This window comes from Mauremys mutica, chromosome 13 (assembly GCF_020497125.1).
Source record: "Mauremys mutica isolate MM-2020 ecotype Southern chromosome 13, ASM2049712v1, whole genome shotgun sequence".
Lineage (NCBI taxonomy): Eukaryota > Metazoa > Chordata > Testudines > Geoemydidae > Mauremys > Mauremys mutica.
Window position 1 is genome coordinate 47,685,640 of NC_059084.1, and position 22,468 is coordinate 47,708,107.

At 51.0% G+C, this 22,468-nt stretch overlaps 3 gene segments (V, D, J or C); all 3 read right to left on the bottom strand.

Moving 5' to 3' along the window:
- Nucleotides 1-8,538: 8,538 nt before the first annotated feature.
- On the bottom strand, nucleotides 8,539-9,006 carry LOC123348798. The segment is given in 2 exon segments: nucleotides 8,539-8,867; nucleotides 8,961-9,006. Coding segments are annotated over 2 exon segments (375 nt in total).
- A 5,886-nt stretch (nucleotides 9,007-14,892) lies between these two features.
- LOC123347495 lies at nucleotides 14,893-18,848 on the bottom strand. The segment is given in 4 exon segments: nucleotides 14,893-15,143; nucleotides 17,998-18,031; nucleotides 18,341-18,657; nucleotides 18,743-18,848. Coding segments are annotated over 4 exon segments (648 nt in total).
- Nucleotides 18,849-21,291: 2,443 nt separating this feature from the next.
- Nucleotides 21,292-21,855, bottom strand: LOC123348797. The segment is given in 2 exon segments: nucleotides 21,292-21,715; nucleotides 21,810-21,855. Coding segments are annotated over 2 exon segments (411 nt in total).
- Between the last annotated feature and the right edge of the window lie 613 nt (nucleotides 21,856-22,468).

Below are 22,468 nucleotides of genomic sequence, written 5' to 3' on the forward strand. Positions count from 1 at the left end.
GTTCCTCAGTGAAGATTTCCAGTAGCTGACCAGCCCTTGCAGCCCCGTCCTGGGCGCCTGTCTGACCCAAGCCACCCACCTGTCGGACGGGCGAACAGAAAGAATGAGGGACCCGGACACATTAACTCCTTACCCTGTAAAACAATAGGTGTGAAACGAAATAAAAGACATGCTACACATCACATTAATATAAACGCGAAAATAACAGCTTTCCTATGGCGTCCCCAGTGCTCTGGAGGGGATAAAATACCTTCCAACGCTGCGAGAATGAAAACTAAATGCAGCCAAAGTCTCCTCTTCCCTGGTACTGGAGGGGGAAGTTCTCAGGAAATTGGCTGGTTATTGCGCAGACACAGGAGGCTGCCGATTGCACAGGGGATGCTGTGGTCCTGATGGGCAGTAAATCACGTCTGAGCCCTGCTAGAGCGAGAAGCCAAAGTCTCAGGTCTCTGCCTGGCTCAGGTGTTCTGCTGATATTGACTCTTTCACTCTCCCTCAAGGCTGTGGCTTTTCAGTGCTGGGGTTGCAGGGTCTGGGGGATGGCAGGGAGCTGAGGCTTTTTGTAAGGGGCTGAAACATTCATCCCTTGCTTGACTTGAAATCCCCAACTCAGAGCTCAAAGAGGAGAGTGATTTAGCCAGAGATCCGGCTCTGGGAGTGACTGTGTCCATAACACACAGCCCGATAAATTGATTGGAGAGTTGGTAAATTGTTAAGGTAACTTCCTCAGCAGAGAACTTTCAGCCTCTATCACTGAAATATAAATTTTCCTACTGTGCACATAGGCCAAGATTTTTTAAAACCAAGATTTAATTTTTTTTTAAATCGACTGATTGTGTTAAGTGCCTCAATTTTTATGGGTTGAGTTTGAGACACCTTAGAACAGTGGTTCCCAAACTTTAACACCCTGCGAACCCCCTTCACTAAATTGTGAAATCTCGTGAACCCCCTCCTAAAAATGAATATTTCTAGGGATTTACATTTAAATTTCCTCAGTGTGATGGATGCCCTGGCTTTGCTCTGCAGAGCTCTTGGGAGTCCGGAACCACTGCCGGCTCCCCAGCTGACAGGGGCAGGGCTCAGGCTGCCAGCCCAAACTGCCGGCCCTGCTCTCCTTAGGGCTTGGCCTGTCTGCCCTGCAACCAGGTCCCACCTGCTGCCTCCAATGCCCGGGGTCCTCTCAGGGGGAGGGATAGCTCAGTGGTTTGAGCATTGGCCTGCTAAACCCAGCGTTGTGACTTCAATCCTTGAGGGGGCCATTTAGGGAACTGGGGTAAAAATCTGTCTGGGGATTAGTCCTGCTTTGAGTAGGGGGTTGGACTAGATACCTCCTGAGGTCCCTTCCAACCTTGATATTCTATGACTCTGGCCACCAGTAGTGTTTTTTTTCTGGCGAAGCCCCTGTAATGTTCTGTGAAACCCCAGGGGTTCGCAAACCCCTCTTTGGGAACTACTGCCTTAGAAGGAGGCTGCCTTTCAGAGTTTTGGGGATCAGTACTTTCTCATGAGAAACCCTCTGCAGGAATTTCATGCTGGGCACCCAATATTTAATACACATAAACACTTATGAAAATAGTATCTCCCTTCAGAGGAAGTTAGTCCCTATACAGATGACAGAACAAGAGCTGAGAAAGCTAAGTTCTGCGGGTGCATAGGGCTGGCTTTAGGCTTATGCAGCATACACAGCTGCGCACGACAACCAAAAATTTGCGGCACCACCGGAATAGCACATAAGAGCGGGTCAGCTCCTGCAAACCCAGCGTGCCCTGCAGTCTCCTTAGGCAGGTGCCTTATTCACAGAGCCGAATGCGCCGGCGCAGTCTGCATGAGGGAGAGGGTACCTGGTCTCTGTGGGGAATTGTGATTCTCCACCGCTGTGAGGTGTGCTGGGTGGCTCGGTATCCTTTGCTGCCTCATCCCTCCCGCCCCCTGGCCTGTGAGCCCTGGCTGCCACAGCGTCTGCTGCTAGGTGTGAGTCAGTGATGTGGGGTGAGGTCTGTGGGGCCAGGGCGGGGGTTGTGACTGTGCCCCAAGTCGGGCATAGGGGCACCAGTTTAATAATACTGCATAGGGCCCCAAAACTCCTAAGGACAGCCCTGATGGCAAGGAATTGATGGATATAATAATGGGGGTAAATCATACCTATTCTAACCTATAGAAGAAGGACACCTTAACATTGGTAAGGGGAGGAAATAGAAATAAGGAAGAGGCGAGAAACCCCCTATTGAATATGCATTAGACATGGTTGGTAACATCAGCGAAACATATTATAAAAGTGACATCCCAGGGCAGTAGAAGGGAGAGAGCGATGTAGCCCTTGGGAGGGGCAGAATCGTGGCCACTGGCAAAGATGAGGAAGGTGAGGATGATGAGGAAGATAATGGCTAATATTTCAGGTTGTTCTGCAAAGGATGGTGTGAGCATGGATGTTCAGCTGTACTTTCTGTATTATCTCTATCTACCTTACTGAGTTCGAGTGCGTGACTTCGCTAAATGTGTTAATAAATTATTTATTTGTAAATCTAAAAGAGTTCCTACAGTGTGAGTGTTGCACCTGCTAACAGTGAACCGCTCGCCATGCACTTCAGCCAAGTGGCTTCTCCGGGCTTCTGCATTTCTGGACCGGACTGGGTCAGAACAACCTGTGTCTGGGTCCCTACGTAGGAAGGCGGGAGGAAGGAAGAATGAGGGACCCAGGAGCATGAAACACATTCTCCTTTAATTAACAGGAGAATAAATTAAAGAAGAGCATTTTACAAAATATATTAATATCATTGCAGAAAAAACAGTGAGAGTCTCCTGCGTCTGCAGTGGATTTGTGGAGAGAAAATAGCTTCCAGAGCTGCCACAAGGAAAAGTAAATGGAGCCAAAGTCTCATTTTCCCCGGTGTTTGAGAGGAAAGTTCTCGGGAGATTGGCTGGTAACTGCTCAGACTCAGGGACTGTGGATTATGTCTCCGGGTGCCTCCTGGGCAGAGAGAGAGAGAGATTAAAGTAGGAAACTGTAACCCCTATTTGCATATCCCCCTGCTTATAAGAGACACTATCTTCTTGCCTGCTCTCTAGATTTCAGTGACATTTGACAAGAGGGTGTCTTTGCCAGGGAGCCTCCTGCTTAAAAACCCATTCCCAAGTTATAAACAGGGGGCCTCTTTGGCCTTTTAAAATTCCAGTCTTGGCTCTTGATTTGCTATCGATAATCAATAACTGAGAACTGCTTGTCGATAACTGTACAGGGATCTCACCTATTCTGTTTTGCTGACTGCTGACTGATTGTTATCGGGTACTCAATAAATCGATATGTGTATCGATTGAATACCCTCTTAAACCAGGCTTGCCATTTCAAGCCTGGTCTACACTAGGCGTTTAAATCGGTTTTAGGAGCGTAAAACCGATTTAACGCCACAACCGTCCACACTAGGAGGCACCTTATATCGATTTTAATGGCTCTTTAAACCGGTTTCTGTACTCCTCCCTAACAAGAGGAGTAACGCTAGTATCGGTATTAACATATCGGATTAGGGTTAGTGTGGACGCTGATCGACGGCATTGGCCTCCGGGAGCTATCCCACAGTGCACCAGTGACCGCTCTGGACATCATTCTGAACTCGGATGCACTGGCCAGGTAGACAGGAAAAGCCCCGCGAACTTTTGAAATTCATTTCCTGCTTCCCCAGCGTGGAGATCTCATCAGCACAGGTGACCACGCACAGCTCATCAGCGTTAACAATGCAGTCTCCTGAGAATCGTAAAAGAGCCCCAGCATGGACTACACGGGAGGTACTGGATCTGATCGCTATCTGGGGAGAGGATTCAGTACTAACAGAACTGCGTTCCAAAAGACGAAATGAAAAAGTATTTGAAAGAATTTCTAAGGCTATGATGGATAGAGGCCACAGCAGGGACTCAGTGCAGTGCAGAGTGAAAGTTAAGGAGCTCAGACAAGCCTACCAGAAAACCAAAGAAGCAAACGGAAGGTCCGGGGCAGGTCGAAAAACATGCCGCTTCTATGCTGAGCTGCATGCAATTTTAGGGGGCTGCGCCACAAGTACCCCACCCCTGATCGTGGATTCCGAGGTGGGGGTTGTAATCTCTGCCATGGCTGAGGATTATGCAGACGGGGAAGAGGAAGATGAAGAAGAGGAGGAAGACCTAGCAGAGAGCACACAGCACTCCGTGAGCCCCAGCAGCCAGGAGCTTTTTATCACCCTGACGGAATTACCGTCCTCCCAGCCCTCCCAAGCCACTATCCCAGACAATGACGCCATGGAAGGGACCTCTGGTGAGTGTACCTTTGCAAATATCAAACATTTTTTTTAAGCAAGCCTTTTTTAATGATTGATTTGCCCTGAGGTCTTGGGATGCATTCGCAGACAGTATAGTTACTTAGAAAAGTTTGTTAACATGTCCAGGGATTGAGAGGAAATCCTCCAGGGACATCTCGATGAAGCGCTCCTGTAGGTACTCCAGAAGCCTTTGCAGAAGGTTTCTGGGCAAGGCAGCCTTGTTCCGCCCACCATGGTAGGACACTTTACCACGCCATGCATGTAGCAAGTAATCAGGTATCATTGCATGGCAAAGCATAGCAGCGTATGGTCCCGGTGACTGCTGGCATTCAAGAAGCATCCGTTCTTTATCTTGTTGTGTTATCCTCAGCAAAGTGATATCGTTCAGGATAACCTGGTTAAAAATCAGGAATTTAAGTAAGGGGGGTGGCCATTTTTCTACTGGGTTCGTGGACTGCATCAGCTTAAAAAAAAAACTTTCCTGCATGTAGCGAAGCGGGGGGAGGGGAGGAGTGAAATGCCGATGATCTTTTCTGTGTTTGGTCACCGGCGATCTTCCCCAAGGCACCAGACACGCAGTGGGTGGGGGGGGGAAGGTTGTTGATTAGCAGGGAGCTAGCGTGGTATTAGCCATGCGTTGTTGGGGGGGAAGGGTTAAATCACTACAGAAGCCGAAAGACAGTGGCTTACCATGGCCGCATGCAAGCTGAATTCTGATGCCTGGACCTGTGTCTGTGAGATCTGTAACTCCAGAGCTGCAGGCACTCACTATTAAGATGAAAAATGCGACCTTGTAGGGAAATCACATGTGCTAGGTGAATACTGCTGTTCACTGTGAAAGAGTATAACCATTGTTCTGTAAAATGTATCTTTCTAAATATTTATCTCCCTCATGCAGCTGCAAATTTTTCAACCATCCCTCCTCCATCCCAAAGGCTAGCACAGATAAGGCGGAGGAAAAAGAAGACGCGAGATGAGATGTTCTCGGATATTATGGAAGTTACACGCAATGAAAGAGCTCATCTGAATGAGTGGAAGGACGTGGTTTCAAATTACAGGAAAGAGGCCAGTGAACGTGAGGACAGGAGGGATGAACGTGAGGACAGGAGGGACAACCGAGATGAGAGGTGGCGGCAGGAAGACCGGCAGGAAAATCAGCGGTGGCGGCAGGAAGATCAGCGGTGGCGGGATGCAACTCTGGGGCTGCTGCGTGATCAAACTGACATGCTCCGGCATCTTGTGGAGCTTCAGGAACGGCAGCAGGATCACAGAGTGCCGCTGCAGCCCCTGTATAACCACCCTCAACCCTCACCATGTTCCACATCCTCCTCACCCAGACGTGTAAGAACGCGTGGGGGGAGGCTCCGTGCACCCGCCCACTCCACCCCCGTGGACAGCCCAACCAGAAGGATGTCGTTACTGTGAATTTTTTTTAATGGCCTTCTCCATCCCTCCTATCCTCCTCCCAAACCACACCCTTACTTCTCTCCCTCTTTTTATAATGAATCAATAAAGAATTCATGCTTTTTAAATGAGAGTGACTTTATTTGCATAAGTAAGCTGTACTCGAAGGGGGTGGGGGAGTTGCTTACAGGGACTGAGTCAATCAAGGGGGTTGGGTGTTCATCAACAAACACAGCAGTCACACTGTACCCTGGCCATTGATGAAGCTCCTTTTCAAAGCTTCTCTGATGCGCACCGCTTCCTGGTGTGCTCTTCTAATCTCCCTGGTGTCTGGCTGCGCGTAATCAGCGGCCAGGTGATTTGCCTCAGCCTCCCACCCTGCCATAAAGGTCTCCCCCTTACTCTCACAGAGATTGTGGAGAATACAGCAAGCAGTAATAACATAGGGGACATTGGTTTGGCTGAGGTCTGAGCGAGTGAGTAATGTCCGCCAGCGCGCCTTTAAACGGCCAAATGCACATTCCACCACCATTCTGCACTTGCTCAGCCTGTAATTGAACAGATCCTGACCACTGTCCAGGCTGCCTGTGTATGGCTTCATGAGCCATGGCATCAAGGGGTAGGCTGGGTCCCCCAGGATAACGACAGGCATTTCAACATCCCCAACTGTTATTTTCTGGTCTGGGAAGTAATTCCCTTGCTGCAGCCGTTTAAACAGAGTAGTGCTTCTGAAGACGCGAGCATCATGAACCCTCCCTGGCCATCCCACGTGGATGTTTGTGAAACGTCCCTTGTGATCTACCAGTGCTTGCAGCACCATTGAAAAGTACCCCTTGCGGTTTACGTACTGGGTGCCCTGGCGCTGCGGTGCCAAGATAGGGATATGGGTTCCATCTATCGCCCCCCCACAGTTAGGGAATCCCAGTGCAGCAAAGCCATCCACTATGGCCTGCACGTTTCCCAGAGTCACAACCTTTCGTAGCAGCAGCTTAGTGATTGCTTTGGCTACTTGCATCACAGCAGCCCCCACAGTAGATTTTCCAACTCCAAATTGATTCCAGACTGACCGGTAGCTGTCTGGCGTTGCAAGCTTCCACAGGGCTATCGCCACTCACTTCTCTACTGTGAGGGCTGCTCTCATCTTGGTATTATGGCGTTTCAGGGCAGGGGAAAGCAAGTCACAAAGTTCCATGAAAGTGCCCTTACGCATGCGAAAGTTTCGCAGCCACTGGGAATCGTCCCACACCTGCAACACAATGCGGTCCCACCAGTCAGTGCTTGTTTCCCGGGCCCAAAATCAGCGTTCAATGGATAGAATCTGCCCCATTACCATCAGGATCTCCAAAGCGCAGGGGCCCGCGGTTTGAGAGAATTCTGTGTCTACGTCCTCATCACTGTCATCGCCGCGCTGCCGTATCCGCCTCCTCCTCGCCTCGGATTGAAGGTCCTGGTTCACCATAGACTGCACTAGAGTGCGCGAGGTCTTTAAAACATCCACGATTGCGGTATTGAGCTGAGCAGGGTCCATGCTTGCTGTGCTATGGCGTCTGCACAGTTCACCAAGCAAAAAAAGGCGCGAAACGGTTGTCTGCTGCTCAGGGAGGGAGGGGTGAGGCTGTACCCAGAACCACACGCGACAATGATTTTTGCCCCATCAGGCACTGGGATCTCAACCCGGAAATGCCAAGGGGCGGGGGAGGCTGCGGGAACTATGGGATAGCTACAGGATAGCTACCCACAGTGCAACGCTCCAGAAATCGACGCTAGCCTCGGACCATGGACGCACACCACCGATTTAATGTGTTTAGTGTGGCCGCGCGCACTCGATTTTATAAAATCTGTTTTACAAAACCGGTTTATGCAAATTCGGAATAGTCCCGTAGTGTAGACGTACCCTCAGTTGGGTGGGTGCCTGGCTCTCATCTCACTGTATCGCTAGTTCCCTTCTGTTACCAGCGTTTTAATCTGTTTGAATGAATGGGCCAGAGCATCAGCTATCGTCAGTCGGGGTAGCAGCCCTGGGATCCGTGGAGCTTCCAGAATTCACTGCAGTGAGGCTCTGACCCCAGAACAATTGTGCTTCCTTCGGCCTTAGCCAAAGCTCCGGAAAGTCAGGGAAAGTTTTCAGACTCGATTGCAATGGGAATTGGATCAGCCCCGAAATGCATTTGTCTTCCTGACGGTGGCAGACGCCCTACTGTGAAACCGGGCAAGTGTCTGTCACCCGGAGAGTGATGGGTGTGAATGGGGATAGATAGATAGTGTGCGGGGAGATAGATAGGTCGATGGATATTTGGGAATGGCATTTAAATAGACAGATAATGCGCCATGGTACTAGGCTCTCAGACGGGCTGGAGACCAGTTCATTGATGAGGCTAATAGACGTGAGACAACGTACGGGGCAGGGAGTCGAATAAATCTATAAATAGACACTACCCAGTTCTCTGGCATTGACCAATGGGGATTTGGGCAGCTCCCTTAGGTCCTTTTATAGCTCCCAGGGTTTGTGTTTTCACCTCTCCTGATTTCTATCCTCACACTGGTACTGAGAGGTGAACGTGGGGAATTTAAGACTTTTTTTGGCAGATAAAACTTTCTTTTCACCCATATCAGTGTCTGTAATAGACTATCTGGGACCGAGTGAATCCCCACCCGCGCCCAGCGCGGAACACGCCGTTCCCGGCATCTCCGCCTCCTGTGGATTTAGGTCTGACTGAACATCTGGGTTCATTTCCCCCATTTGAAACGGAGGAAATTACTGTCTCCTGTGAGCTCCCAGCGCGACCTGTCAGCATCACACCAGCTGGGACTTTCCCTGCTGACCGCAACGGGAGGTTTTTGTCTGAGCTCAGCCCGGCTTCCCCTCACTGTGTCTCGCACAGTAATACCGGGCGGTGTCCTCGGGCTTCAGGCCGGTCAGTTGCAGATACAGCAGGTTGTTGGAGTTGTCCCTGGAGATGGTGAATCGGCCCTTCACTGCGTCGGAGTAGTAGATAGTACCCCCGCTGCTGCTGATAACCGAGACCCACTCCAGCCCCTTCCCGGGAGCCTGGCGGACCCAGTTCATCTCGGAGCTGCTAAAGGTGAACCCGGAGGCTTTGCAGGAGAGGCGGAGAGAGTCTCCAGGCTTTTTCACATCCCCTCCGGACTCCACCAGCTGCACCTGGGACCGGACACCTGGGAATAAAGTAACATTAAGAATCGTATCAATATTGTTTGGGAAGAACACAATATTCCCCTCTATCTATAAAGAAATTAAGGGAAAAATACCTTCGAAAGCCGCTACAATGAAAATTAGGTGGAGCCAAAGTCTCATTTTCCCTGATGTTGGAGGGGGAAGTTCTCAGGGGACTGGTTGGTCACTGCACAGAGACAGGGGGCTGCGGACTGTCTCGGCTTGTGCAGCCTGGGAACAGAGAGAGGCGGATTTAAACCGAACACTGTCACCCTAATTTGCATATCCCTCTGCTTATAAGGGACAGCAACTCCTTCCCCAATGATCACACTCCCTGCCTGGGGACCCATGACAAGGGGCAAATACCTAGAGAAATAAGGAGAGAGAGAGATCTACCCTACTGGTTCAAAGCCAGTCTTCTATCCTTTCTTTGTCAGTGGCCCCACCAGAACTTAATAATAATTGGAGATATACCAATCTCCTAGAACTGGAAGGGACTTTGAAAGGTCATCAGGTCCAGCCCCCTGCCTTCACTAGCAGGACCAATTTTTGCCCCAGATCTCTAAGTGGCCTCCTCAAGGATTGAACTCATAACCCTGGGTTTAACAGGCGAATGCTCAAACCAATGATCTATCCCTCCTCCCCCTTCAGGGAGAATGTACAGAACAGTGACATTTGGAATCTTCCACTCACTGCTTCTGGCATTGAGAGATTTAGGGTCCCTCAGGCTCGGGGTTGGGCCCTGACCCTCTTGGCTCATAGTCATTGATTCTCTAGGAATTTATCTCGTTCTTCTTTGAAGCCAGTTATACTTTGGGCCAAAACAACATCTCGTGGCGATGAGTTTCCCTGGTGAATTGTGCGTTGTGTGAAAAATAATTTTCTCTTGTTTGTATTAATGCTGCAGCCTATCGGTTTAATCTGATGAGCCCTGGTTTATGTATCTGGGGAAAGGGTATGACATCACATGACCTTCTCATAAACAAACTAGGAAATACAACCTGGATGGAGCTACTATAAAGTGGGTGAATAACGGTTGGAAAACCATCCCCAGGGAGTAGTTATCAGTGGTTCACAGTCATGCTGGAAGGGCACAGAGCACGGATTGGTTCTGAGTCCGGTTCTGCTCAATATCTTCATCAATGATTTAGATAACGGCATAGAGAGGACACTTATAAAGTTTGCGGACCATACCAAGCTGGGAGGGGTGGCAAGTGCTTTGGAGGATAGGAATAAAATTCAAAATGATCTGGACAAACTGGAGAAATAGTCTGAAGAAATAGGATGAAATTCAATAAGGGCATATGCAAAGTGCTCCACTTAGGAAGGAACGATCAGTTGCAAACATACAAAATGGGAAATGACTGCCTACGAAGGAGTACTGAAGAAAGGGATCTAGGGGGCATAGTGGATCACAAGCTAAATATGAGTCAACACTGTAACACTGTTGCAAAAAAAGCAAACATCCTTCTGGGATGTACTAGCAGGAATGTTGTAAGCAAGACACGAGCAGTAATTCTTCTGCTCTACTCTGCACTGATTAGACCTCAGCTGGAGTATTGTGTCCTGTTCTGGGCACCACATTTCAGGAAAGATGTGGACAAATTGGAGAAAGTCCAGAGAAGAGCAACAAAAATAGTTAAAGGTCTAGAAAACATGACCTCTGAGGGAAGATTGAAAAAATTGGGTTTGTTTAGTCCGGAGAAAAGACTGAGGGGAGACATGATAACAGTTTTCAAGTACATAAAAGGTTGTTATAAGGAGGAGAGAGAAAAAATTGTTCTTCTTAATCTCTGAGGATAGGACAAGAAGAAATGATCTTAAATTGAAGCAAGGGCGGTTTAGGTTAAACATTAGAAAAAACTTTCTAATGTCAGGGTGGTTAAGCACTGGAATAAATTCCCTAGGGAGGTTGTGGAATCTCCATTATTGGGGATTTTTAAGAGCAGGTTGGACTAACAGCTGTCAGGGATGGTCTAGATCAGAGGTGGGCAAACTATGGCCCGTGGGCCTGAGCTCCTGGCCAGGGAGGCTAAACCCCGGCCCCTCCCCCACGGTTCTCCCTTCCCCCACAGCCACGCTGCTACGTGGGCAGCGCTCTGGGTGGTGGGGCTGTGTGCTCCTGCCGAGCAGAGCAGCATCGTGTCTGACTCTGTCCGGGTGGCGCGGCTGTCAGACATGCTGCGCTGAGCGTAGGGTGACCAGATGTTCTGATTTTATAGGGACAGTCCTGATATTTGGGGCTTTTCCTTATATAGGCACCTATTACCCCCCCACCCCCTGTCCCGATTTTTCATACTTGCTATCTGATCAGCCTATCTGAGCAGCATGGTAAGGAGGCCAGGGCCGGGGGGTTGGATAAGGGGTGGGGCGTCCCGGGGGGCAGTGAGGGGACAGGCAGCAAGGGGCAGTTGGATAGGGCAGAGGTTCTGGGGGGCAGTCAGGAGATGGGAGACAGGGGGTTGGATAAGCGTGAGAGTTCCGGGGGGCCTGTCAGGGGGCAGGGGTGTGGATAGGGGTCAGAGCAGTCAGGGGACGGGGAGAAGGGGGGTTGCATAGGTGGTGGGGTCCCGGGGGCAGTTAGGGGTAGGGGGTCCTGGGAGGGGGCAGTTAGGGGACAAGGAGAAGGGGGGGTTAGATGGGTCAGGGATTCTGAGGGGGGCAGTCAGGGGGCAGGAAATGGGAGGGGTCAGAGGCCAGACTGTTTGGGGAGGCACAGCCTTCGCTACCTGGCCCTCCATACAATTTTGCAACCCCAATGTGGCTCTCAGGCCAAAAAGTTTGCCCACCGCTGGTCTAGATAATCCTTAGTCCTGCCATGAGTGCAGGGGGTGGGACTAGATGCCCTCTCAACGTCCCTTCCGGTTCTATGATTCTGTGATTCTAACTACTGCACTTCACTGCTTGAACCCACAAGGCTGCAGCGTCTCCGTTCAAGACCTGCAAGGGCTGTGGAACGAGGGCTTTAAAGCAGGGGCAGTGAGTAGCCCCAGCTGCATCATCGTCCCCTTTCCCTAAGGGTCTGATCAATCCCTCTGTGAACGGGCTCCAGTTCCCAGCTGCGAGCTCATGGAGGAGAGTGACGCACCAGAGCGTCTAGCAAGGACTGTGTGATGTATCTTTCACACGGTGCCTGGTCAATTCATAGATCATCCTTACAATACTGGGGCCTGTGTCATTTCAACACCAGTTTTCCTACCGTGCACACAGGATAAACTGTTTACCAAGGACTAATGATTTAGTGTCCCTGGGTTTTTCTTTGCCACTTTGAGGCAACTTAGAGGGGCTTGATGTTGAGAAGTTGGGTGGTCAGCACCTCCAGAGAGGTGCAGCAATGTGGGTCCCCAACACGGGGCCTGATGATCATTTATGAAAATATTGGACACAGATGTTACATTTTTTAGGTGAGAGAACAAAGGATGATTCATTTGCTTTTATGATATTGAAATAATTTATTTTTCTATGGCATATTTGAAAGCACCCAGGGCAGTTAAGCACTCTGTGCCCATTGAAAACAAAAGGCCTTTGGGCACTTAAGAAGTGTCTGTATGTCGTCAAAATGTCCCCCTTTTGCTGAGAAGCAGAGACGTGGTAAATAAGACTGGTGTCCATTTCGGCCCCTTCTCCTGGATTAAAGGAATTTTTTACGCAATGGTGCTGCTTTTCTGTCTCTCTAGGGTTGGTCCCGATGGCTCCGGTTGAAGATGTCGGTTGTTTGTGCTCTGGGAACACTCATCAGTCATGTTATTCTTGCTGTGTCTCTGCTCACCTGGCGCACATGGAATTCTCCCCCCGCTCTGCACATTGGCTGAAGTCAGAGCTAGGAGAGGGACACTAAAATGCCCCCGTACTTAAGGTGCATGAGGCACTGTAGCAGTGTGCATGAGAACAGGACTGTAGCAGGGTGCTGGTGCAAAGGCACCGAATTAGCCCCTGCTCAGCCAGCCCCAATCAGGGGAAATAGATAGGGGCTGGGGAGAAGACTGGTGCCTGGCCGTTAGAACTGGCTGCACCTGTGGGCCTGAGTGTTCAAGGGCTATAAAGGCTGGCTGGCACAGGGCTGCCCAGAGGGGGGGCAAGTGGGGAAATTTGCCCCAGGCCCTGCAGGGGCCCTCACGAGTGTTTTTTGTGGGCCCTGGAGCAGGGTCCTTCACTCGCTCCAGAGGCCCTGGAAAACTCTCATGGGGCCTGGGTCCCCAGAGCTTCTTCTGCTCCGGGTCTTCAGCAGCAGGGGGTCCTTCTGCTCCGGGGCGGAAGGACCCTCTGCCTCCAAATTACTGCTGAAGTGGGACCCGCTGCTGAAGTGCAACCTGGTCTTTGGCGGTAATTCGGCGGCAGGGGGTCCTTCCGTTCTGGGACACGCCGCCGAAGGGCCCCGAAGACCCATGGCGGGGACCCCCCCACTGCCGAATTACTGCAGAAGACCGGGTTGAACTTCAGTGGGGGGTCCCGCTTTAGCGGTAATTCAGCGGTGGGGGGTCCCCACCGAAGGTCTTCGGGGCCCTTCGGTGGCAGGTTCCGGAGCGGAAGGACCCCCCGCTGCCGAATTACCACCGAAGTGGGGGCCCCCCACTGCCAAAGGCCCCTGGAATCCTCTGGGCAGCCCTGGGCTGGCAGCCAGAAGAAGGGGAGTGGCCAGGGGAAGGTCAGTCTCCAGGCTGAGGGCAGACTCCGGGTAGGAGAGGAGATTGTCAGGCCTGCCAGCTCTGTAAATAGTCTCACTGGTGGTGGGAGAACTTGTGTAAATAAAGCCAGGGGTGCTGCACAAAGAGAAGCCTCCCTGTGCTGTACTGGGGCCGCAGAGGGCCCCAGGAAGAGGGGTGGGCAGGGGGCCCTGTTACAAGGCCCATATCGAGGAGCGTTGCCAGCTTTTCTGCCACCCTAGGCGGTGGAAGGTCCCACCCCAAAATGCCGCCCCCTCACAGAGGCGGCAGAAGGTCCTGCCTCCGAAATACCACCATGGTCACTGCCCCCAAATTGTAGAGCCCTAGGCAACCGCCTAGGTCGCCTAATGGGTTGCACCGGCCCTACCCATATCCCACCCAACTGGCACAGGCTTCAGTGTCAACAGAAGGGGGAAGGCAGGGGAATCAGGATTGTGCCCTTCTAAACTGCTGCGTGGGGTGCAGAGATTCCTCTGGCTAGGCGGGACACAGTACAGGCAGGGGCCCTTGTGTAAGCAGGGGCGACTCTATGTTTTTTGTGACCCCAAACACGGCAGTCAGGCGGCCTTCAGTGGCACGCCTGTGGGCGGTCTGGGGTCACGCAGATTTGGCGGCATTTCTGGGGGTGATCTGCCCATCCCGAGGTTTTGGCTTACCCCGCACCGAATTGCTGCCAAAACCGTGGGACCAGCGGACCTCTCGCAGGCAGGCCACCGAAGGCCACCTGACTCCCACCCTCACAGCGACCAGCACGCTGCCCCCTGTGGCTTGCCGCCCCAGGCACACACTTGCTGCGCTGGTGCCTGGAGCCGCCCCTGTGTGTAAGGTCTCCACATGGGGTGAATTTCACCTACAGAGAATTATCCATGGGTTGAGGGGGAAGGTCACCTCTAGATTAGTGACCCCTCCCTTGCAGTCAATCAGGTTCATTCAGGGCTCAGCCTTGCCACTGACCTTCCCTCGGGGCTCAGCTTCTCCCTTCAATGGGAAAAGGAGGGAGCGTCGCACTGGTGAGTGGCTGACCCGAAAGCCCTGGTGAGTCAGTGGGAGCATCGCAGAGTGAGGGCGGATGCACCTGCTCTTTCTCTAAAATAGCCACTGGGCATCTGCTCCCTGCGCTACCCAGGGGCAGATGGAGTCAGCAGAACCTCTCTCTCCCCTGGCAGTTGTGTGAGATCTCCTTAAGGGGAAATACTTTGTCTCTCTCTCTTCTCATTGCTATGGAGCGAAAGCGCCACCCCCAGGAAATCCCTTCCCCCGTCTCTGCAGGATGAAGTTTTTGTCTGAGCCCAGGTCGGCTTCCCCACACTGTGTCTATCACACAGTAATACACGGCGGTGTCCTCGGGCTTCAGGCCGGGCATTTACAGGTAGAAGTTGGAGCTGTCCTTGGAGGCTGTGAATCGCCCCTGGATGGTGGGAGAATAATACTCGCTCTGCCCTGATTTCCAGTAGCTGACCAGCCACTCCAGCCCCTTTCCCGGCTCCTGTCTGACCCAGTCCATATAATCGCCGGAGACAGCGAACCCGCTCACGGCGCATTTCAGCTGATTGGATTCTCCGGGCTTCTTCCTTTCTGGACCTGACTGGGTCAGAACAATCTGTGACCGGGCCCCTGTGGGAAAGGGGAGGCAGAAAAGGGAACCAGTTACATGAAACATCTGTGACAGGTTGGATCACAGAAACCCCCTGGGGAGCTGCCCCCTGATGTTCCAAGGCTACTTATATCCCTGTTTTCCCTGCCAGCTCAGGACTCCAGCACCCCGTCTTGCTGAGCCAGACACTCCCGTCTGCTCCAACACAGACCCAGGGTTTGAATTACTTGTCCCAAAGCTGCTGGTTTACCTGAAAGCAGCTCACAGAAGTGTTCCTGTCCTTAGCACTCAGATGCCCAACTCCCAATGGGGTCTAAACCCAAATAAATTCATTTTACCCTGTATAAAGCTTATACAAGGTAAACTCATCAATTGTTCTCCCTCTATAACACAGATAGAGAGATATGCACAGCTGTTTGCTCCCCCAGGTATTAATACATACTCTGAATTAATTAGTAAGTAAAAAGTGATTTTATTAAATACAGAAAGTAGGATTTAAGTGGTTCCAAGTAGTAACAGACAGAACAAAGTAAGTCACCAAGCAAAATAAAATAAAATGCACAAATCTATGTCTAATCAAACTGAATAGAGATAATCTCACCCTCAGAGATGCTTCATTATTTTTTTTCTCAGACTGGACACCTTCCAGGCCTGGGCACGATTCTTTCCCCTGCTACAGCTCTTGTTCCAGCTCAGGTGGTAGCTAGGGGATTCTTCATGATGGCTCCTCTCCTCCCCTCTCTTCTGTTCCACCCCTTTATATATCTTTTGCATAAGGTGGGAACCCTTTGTCCCTCTGGGTTTCCACCCTCCCTCACTGGAAAAGCACCAGGTTAAAGATGGATTCCAGTTCAGGCAACATGATCACATGTTATTGCAAGACTTCATTACCCACCTGCCAGCACACACATATACAAGAAGACTCATAGGTAAAACACACCCATCTGCAGACAATGGTCTTAGTTAATGGGAGTCATCAAGATATCAAACCACCATTAATGTCCCACACTTTGCATAATTACAATAGGCCCTCAGAATTATATTTCATGTTTCTAGTTTTAAATACAAGAGTGGTACATTTATACAAATAGGATGATCACACTCAGTAGATTATAAGCTTTGTCAGATACCTTACAAGAGACCTTTTGCATGAAGCATATTCCAGTTACATTATATTCACTTATTAAATTTTTAAAAAACCATTTAGCCTGCACAACTTCACAACATCCTTTCATGTATTTATACCGGCTCCTGTCTTTTTTACTCCATGTATCTGATGAACTAGGTTCTAGCCCACAAAAGCTTATACCCAAATAAATTTGTAAGTCTCTAAGGTGCCACAAGGACTCCTCGTTATTCCCCATCAGTTAACAGGAGACGAATATCAATTAAAGCAGGTTACAAAATACCTTTTTAGATCATTGCAGAAAACCAGGAATTGTTGCCCCCTTCCCCAGTGCATGTATAGGGAGAAAATACCTTCCAGAGCCGCCCCAAGGAAAAGTAAATGGAGCCAAAGTCTCATTTTCCCTGGTGTTGGAGGGGAAAGTCCTCAGTGGAGTGGCTGGTAACTGCACAGACCCAGGGGGCTGCAGTTTGCCTTTCCGGGTGCTGCTGGGACAGAGACAGATTTAAACAGGTGTGGTGCTCTGCTCTGTTCAATGTTGATATCACTCGGCTGCGTGCGTGTGTTCCCCCTGTGTGCTGTCCCAGCTCTGTGCAGATCGCTGACACAGCAGACCCTGAGAGAACCCCCAATGACCACAGACTCTAGTAAGGTACGAAGGCACGTCGGCCAGGTTTATTGTCGAAGAGAAACACAGGTTCCAGCTCCCGGGCAAATGAAGTCCAAGGTGCTGCTAAGGTGCAGCTAGCCAGTACATATGTACCCCCTGGCAATTTTGTGGCTGCTTTTCTTTTGAAAATGTTCACCAGTTGTTTTCCCCCAAAAGATCCAGGGAGAACTGGTGAGTCAAAGGGCACCTGCAGTTTCTATGCACGTACAAGCAGTTGGGGGAAGTACGGAGTTGAAAAGTGACATTTTCCAATCAGGGACGGCTCCAAGCACCAGCACGCCAAGCGCGTGCTTGGGTCAGGAAGCTGTGGGGGGCGCTCTGCCAGTCGCCACGGGGCAGCAGGCAGGTTTGCCTTTGGCAACAGCCTGCGGAGGGTCCGCTGGTCCCCTGGCTTCGGTGGACCTCCCACAGGTGGGCCGCCAAATCCGCAGGACTGGGGACCTCCCGCAGGCAAGCCGCCGAAGGCAGCCTGCCTGCCGTGCTTGGGGCGGCAAAATACCTAGAGCGACCCCTGACTGCAAGATATGGTAGAGACCATACCCCTTACCTGGGACCCGTTTTGGGGTGGGAGTAAACCGTTAGGGTCACAGGCAGTATAGTTATAGTGTCACTTTTGCAGATTTACTTTACTTTTCTTACCAGTGTTTGGGAGTCCTCTATAGCATACCCAGTTTACTTACCTCGTTGAACTGTTGTTAGTCTAATAAACGTTTTACTCCTGCACTCTCATGTTGGGTTTTATTCTGGGCAATCTTAAATCTCGATGATAGAGGCAGGTAGAGAGGTGCATCTCTCGACTGGTCTCCAACCATCCTAAAACCAGTCAACACTAGGGGCTGTAAGAAAACAGGTTGCAAAGCTGGTCCCTCCCCCAAAGAGCCCCAATCTCAGCCTAGGTAGCTGAGCTAGGTAGGCAGAAAGGGGATAGTGATGTAAGAAGATATTATTTCATCTGCTAGATATTTTGTCAGCAAGAAAAGAAGATATGAATGAGCCTGAGTCTTTAAAATAAATGTTGGAATTGTTGTTAGTACTAATGACTGGTTCTCTAGTAGGTATCTAGAAGTCCCAAACATACAGTTAGGGAGACTCCTCACTCCAAAGATCTCAGTCTAAACAGACACAGAGTAGGAGAGGAAACAGAGGCACAGAGCAGGAAAATGACTTGTCAAAACTCACCCAGGAGGTCAGTGGCAGAAGGGAACCCAGGTGTCCTGAGGCCCAGTGCACTGCCCTGTCCACCAGGCAACGCTGCCGCTTCATTTTGTCTGTAAAAGTCATTTCCCTTCACCTGCCTAGGTTCTCCGCAGCCCAGTCTTTGTTTTTCTATTGACTCGTTCGGGGGACATTAGTGAACTTGGTTTCGCTGTTAAGAATCCGCTTCCCCTTTTTGTGCCAGTCCCGGCTCTGCTCTGTGTCACTGTGTCCCTGGCGCAGTAATAGGTGCCGCTGTCTGCAGCTGTCAGCGAGCGGAGCTGCAGCGAGAACTGGTTCTTGGAGGAATCTGCACTGAGGGTTGCGCGGCTCTGGAAAGACGGGCCGTAGTATATGCGCCAGTTGGAGCTGGCCCAGTCGATCTGTCCCACCCACTCCAGCCCTTTCCCGGGAGCCTGTCGGACCCATTCCCAGTACCTGCTAGTGACCGAGTCACCGGTGATAGAGCAGGTCAGTGCGAGGGTCTCTCCGGGCTTCACCACGCCTGGGCCGGACTGGACCAGCTGCACTTGGGACAGGACACCTGAGGGGAAAGTAAAACATCGCATCAATTAACCGAATCCTCCCCCATCGCGGTGCATTGACCTTCCCCTGCCGCAGTGACTTACATCCCGGGGCAGCCAGCAGGGAAAGGAAAAGCACCAGAAACGCCATTATTTGCAATCAAGGACAAAAATGCGGCCAGCCGGCAGGACTGGGCAGTTCAGTGCCGGAGCGGGACTGCGGCTCCTAGAACCGGGGGTTTGTATTTAAACAGGAACCGGGATTTGCATGCGGGTTTCACTCAGCGAGGATAAAACGGGTGACAGAGGGAGGCTCGGGCTAAAAGGGGACACGTCCCCAGACACAAAGGGGAGAATTCAGCTGTGCTCCAGGATTGAAATCTCAGCTTGTCTCCATTGCCAGAGAATCAGCCACGGTGCATATGTCCAGAGGACCATTGTCATGGCCAGATGGGGTCAGACCCAAGTTCCATCTAGTGCAATCTCATCTCTCTGACAATGGCCAGCCACAGATGGTTCAGAGGAAAGTGTAAGAAACTCTGCAGAAGGATGTGGGGTAACCTGCCTTCCACATTAGATCTCATCTTGATTTCCAATAGGGAGAGTTTGGCTTAAACCCTGAAGCACCGAGTTTAACATCCCTTTCAAATACAGATTGTGATGACTTATGATAACTCTGGATATCACTGATATCCGTATAAATCTCCTGTTGTCAGGGTTCTCTCCCCACTCTGAACTCTGGGGTACAGATGGGGACCCGCATGAAAGACCCCCCCCCAAGCTTATTTCTACCATCTTAGGTTAAAAACTTCCCCAAGCCACAAATCCTTCCTTGTCCTTGGATGAGTAGGGCTGCTACCACCAAGTGAGTTAGACACAGATTCAAGAAAAGGACCACTTGGAGTTTCTGTTTCCCCAAAATATTCCCCAAACCCCTTCACCCCCTTTCCTGGTGAGGCTTGAGAGTAACCAAGGTGAGCACCGACCAGCCCTTGGGTTTCTAGGACACTAAAAACCAATCAGGTTCATAACAGCAGAACTTTATTATAAAGAAAAAGTAAAAGAAGCACCTCTGTGAAATCAGCATGGAAGGTAATTTTACAGGGCAGTCAGAGTCAAAACAGCGGATTCCCCTCTGGTCAAACCTTTAAAGTTACAAAAACAGGGATAAACCTCCCACTTAGCACATGGAAAATTCACAAGCTAAAACAAAAGGTACCCTAAGGCAGGGTTTCTCACACAGGGGTCGCTGCTTGTGTAGGGAAAGCCCCTGGTGGGCCGGGCAGGTGTGTTTACCGGCCCGTCCGCAGGTCCCACCGATCGCTGCTCCGGGCCAATGGGAGCTGCTGGAAGCAGCATGGACCAAGGGAGTTACTGGCCACTGCTTCCAGCAGCTCCCATTGGCCCGGAGCAGCGATCTGCGGCCAGTGGGAGCCAGACCTGTGGTCGGGGCAGGTAAACACACCTGCCCAGCTGACCAGGGGCTTTCCCTACACAAACAGCGACCCCTGTTTGAGAAACCCTGGACTAATGCATTTCCTTGCTATTACTTACTATGTTTGTACGTTTAGACGTATCATACAGCAGGAGCTGGATTACTTGGTTGGTCAATCTCTCTTTGTCCCCGGAGAGAACAACAACGACCCAAACAAAAACCTTCCCCCACAGATTTGAAGCTATTTTCTCCCCTTATTGGTCCTTTTGTCATGTGCCAGCCAGGTTATCTGAGCTTCCTAACCCCTTACAGGTAAAGGAGGGATTTTATGCTACCCGTAGCTCTGTGTTTATGACACTTGTCTTTCCAGGTCACAATTTGTGACAGGAGCCTGCCTCTCATCCTGCAAAAGCCAGAGATGAACGATAACACTGTGGTTAAACCACTGAACTGGAAATGGAAAGAGCAGAATTCCTGCCCTCACTCTGGCACGCTGCGTGTTTGGGCAAACCATTTAATCACTCCCTGCCTCAGTTTCACCATCTCCAGCATGGTGGATAATGATACTTCGCTACCTCTCAAGGAGGGTGTTGTGAGAATAAAATGTATTCGGGGTGTGAGGTGTTCAGATATTGTGCAAATGAGAGTCGAATAATAATAATTAATATTAATACAAGAAGGAGGAGGAGCAGACAGAAGGTGGTCAATAGAGAGAAGAAGAAAGGTGAGGTAGCTCGGCCATTACAGACTATGTGTACGGGCTGCCGTGTGAGATTTTGTAGCATCTCAAAGTGAACAGTGTCACACACTGTTAATGTAAAATACTGTTTGCTTAAGTATAACGGTCCTATTGGTTTCAATCAGTTTAGCTGGAGTCTCTGAGACTGAAAACGAAACGCACATTTCCCATTTCCTTGTGATTTTTCTTTCGGAACATGGAGCTGCACATCAGGCCCTGAGGTAAGGGTTAAGCAGGCGGAAGTCTGGTCACTCCTCTTCAATGTGCCCCCAGTGGTGGTCTCGTCAAAGGGGGCAGCGCCCAGGCCAGGATACCGCAGGTGAGGTTCTCGCAGAGCAGGCTGTTTGCGGGACAGGGAAGGGAGCTGGAGCGCCCCTGAAAATGTTTCATTCTCTGGATGTAAATATCTAAATATTGTTCAGTTTTCTGCGAAATTAACGGACAGAAAGAAAACAGCATCAGTGTAATTGATTTCTTCCTTTGTCTCGTTATTGAGGTTTACAGCCCTCGACCGCCCCCAAGGGCTGAATACGTTGTTTTCAATCTACAGCGGTAGGTTTTTGCCCGACTGTAAATTCATTTCCCCTCACTGTGTGTCTGGCACAGTGATACCGGGCGGTGTCCTCGGGCTTCAGGCCGGTCAGTTGCAGATACACCGTGTTGACGGAGTTGTCCCGGGAAATGGTGAATCGCCCTTGAACCGCCGGAGAGTACCATTGCTTGGATCCAGTCGGTTTGCTGACCTCAGCCACCCACTCCAGTCCCTTCCCGGGAGCCTGGCGGACCCAGTGCAGGCTGTGGTTGCTGAAGGTGAACCCGGAGGCTTTGCAGGAGAGGCGGAGAGAGTCTCCGGGCTTTTTCACATCCCCTCCAGACTCCACCAGCTGGACCTGGGACCGGATACCTGGCGATAAAGACAATAATCATATAAACGCTAGTTTCAAATACTGAAACATTCCTCTACGTCTCCAGTGCAACAGGAAGAGAGAAAAAAATACCTTCCAAAGCCGCTAAAATGAAAACGAAATGAAGCCAAAGCGTCATATTTCCCTGGTGCTGCAGAGGAAAGTTCTCAGGGTACTGGCTGGGAACTGCACAGACCCAGGGGCTGCAGATTGTGTCTCCGGGTGCAGCCTGGGCAGAGAGAGGCACAGATTTAAAGAGGAAGGTGCCCCCCGCCCCCCCTTTGCATATCCCGCTCATTATAAGGGACACAAACTCCTCTCCTCAGAGATGCAAACTGCTAGCGCGCTGGCTCAGAGCGGGGTCAGACGCTCCTTACGCTGTTGTACATGGGAGAAACTAACAGCTCCCTTGAATAGCCGGAATTCTTCACCCGGGGATTTGGGGCCCCCTGTGAAATCTATTCTAGTCAACTAAGAGCTGGTGGGAGATTCCGCTCGGAAGCCCCCACTCCCCGTGCACCCTGGGGCGGTGGCTCTGTGGGGTCAGTGACGGGGTCAGGTCCGAGTTTTTCACTGGTTTGGGGGACACCCGCTGGGGGGGTGAAGATTCCCCGCGGCGCTGGGGCAAAGTGTCCCCTTCCCTTTCCCAGCAGGGGCCCGCTCCGCGGACATGCGCAGTGACCGGGGGCTGGGGTCCGCAGCAGGAGCGCCTAGTGCACGGAGCAGGGCGGTGCTGCAGATGGTCGCTGGAG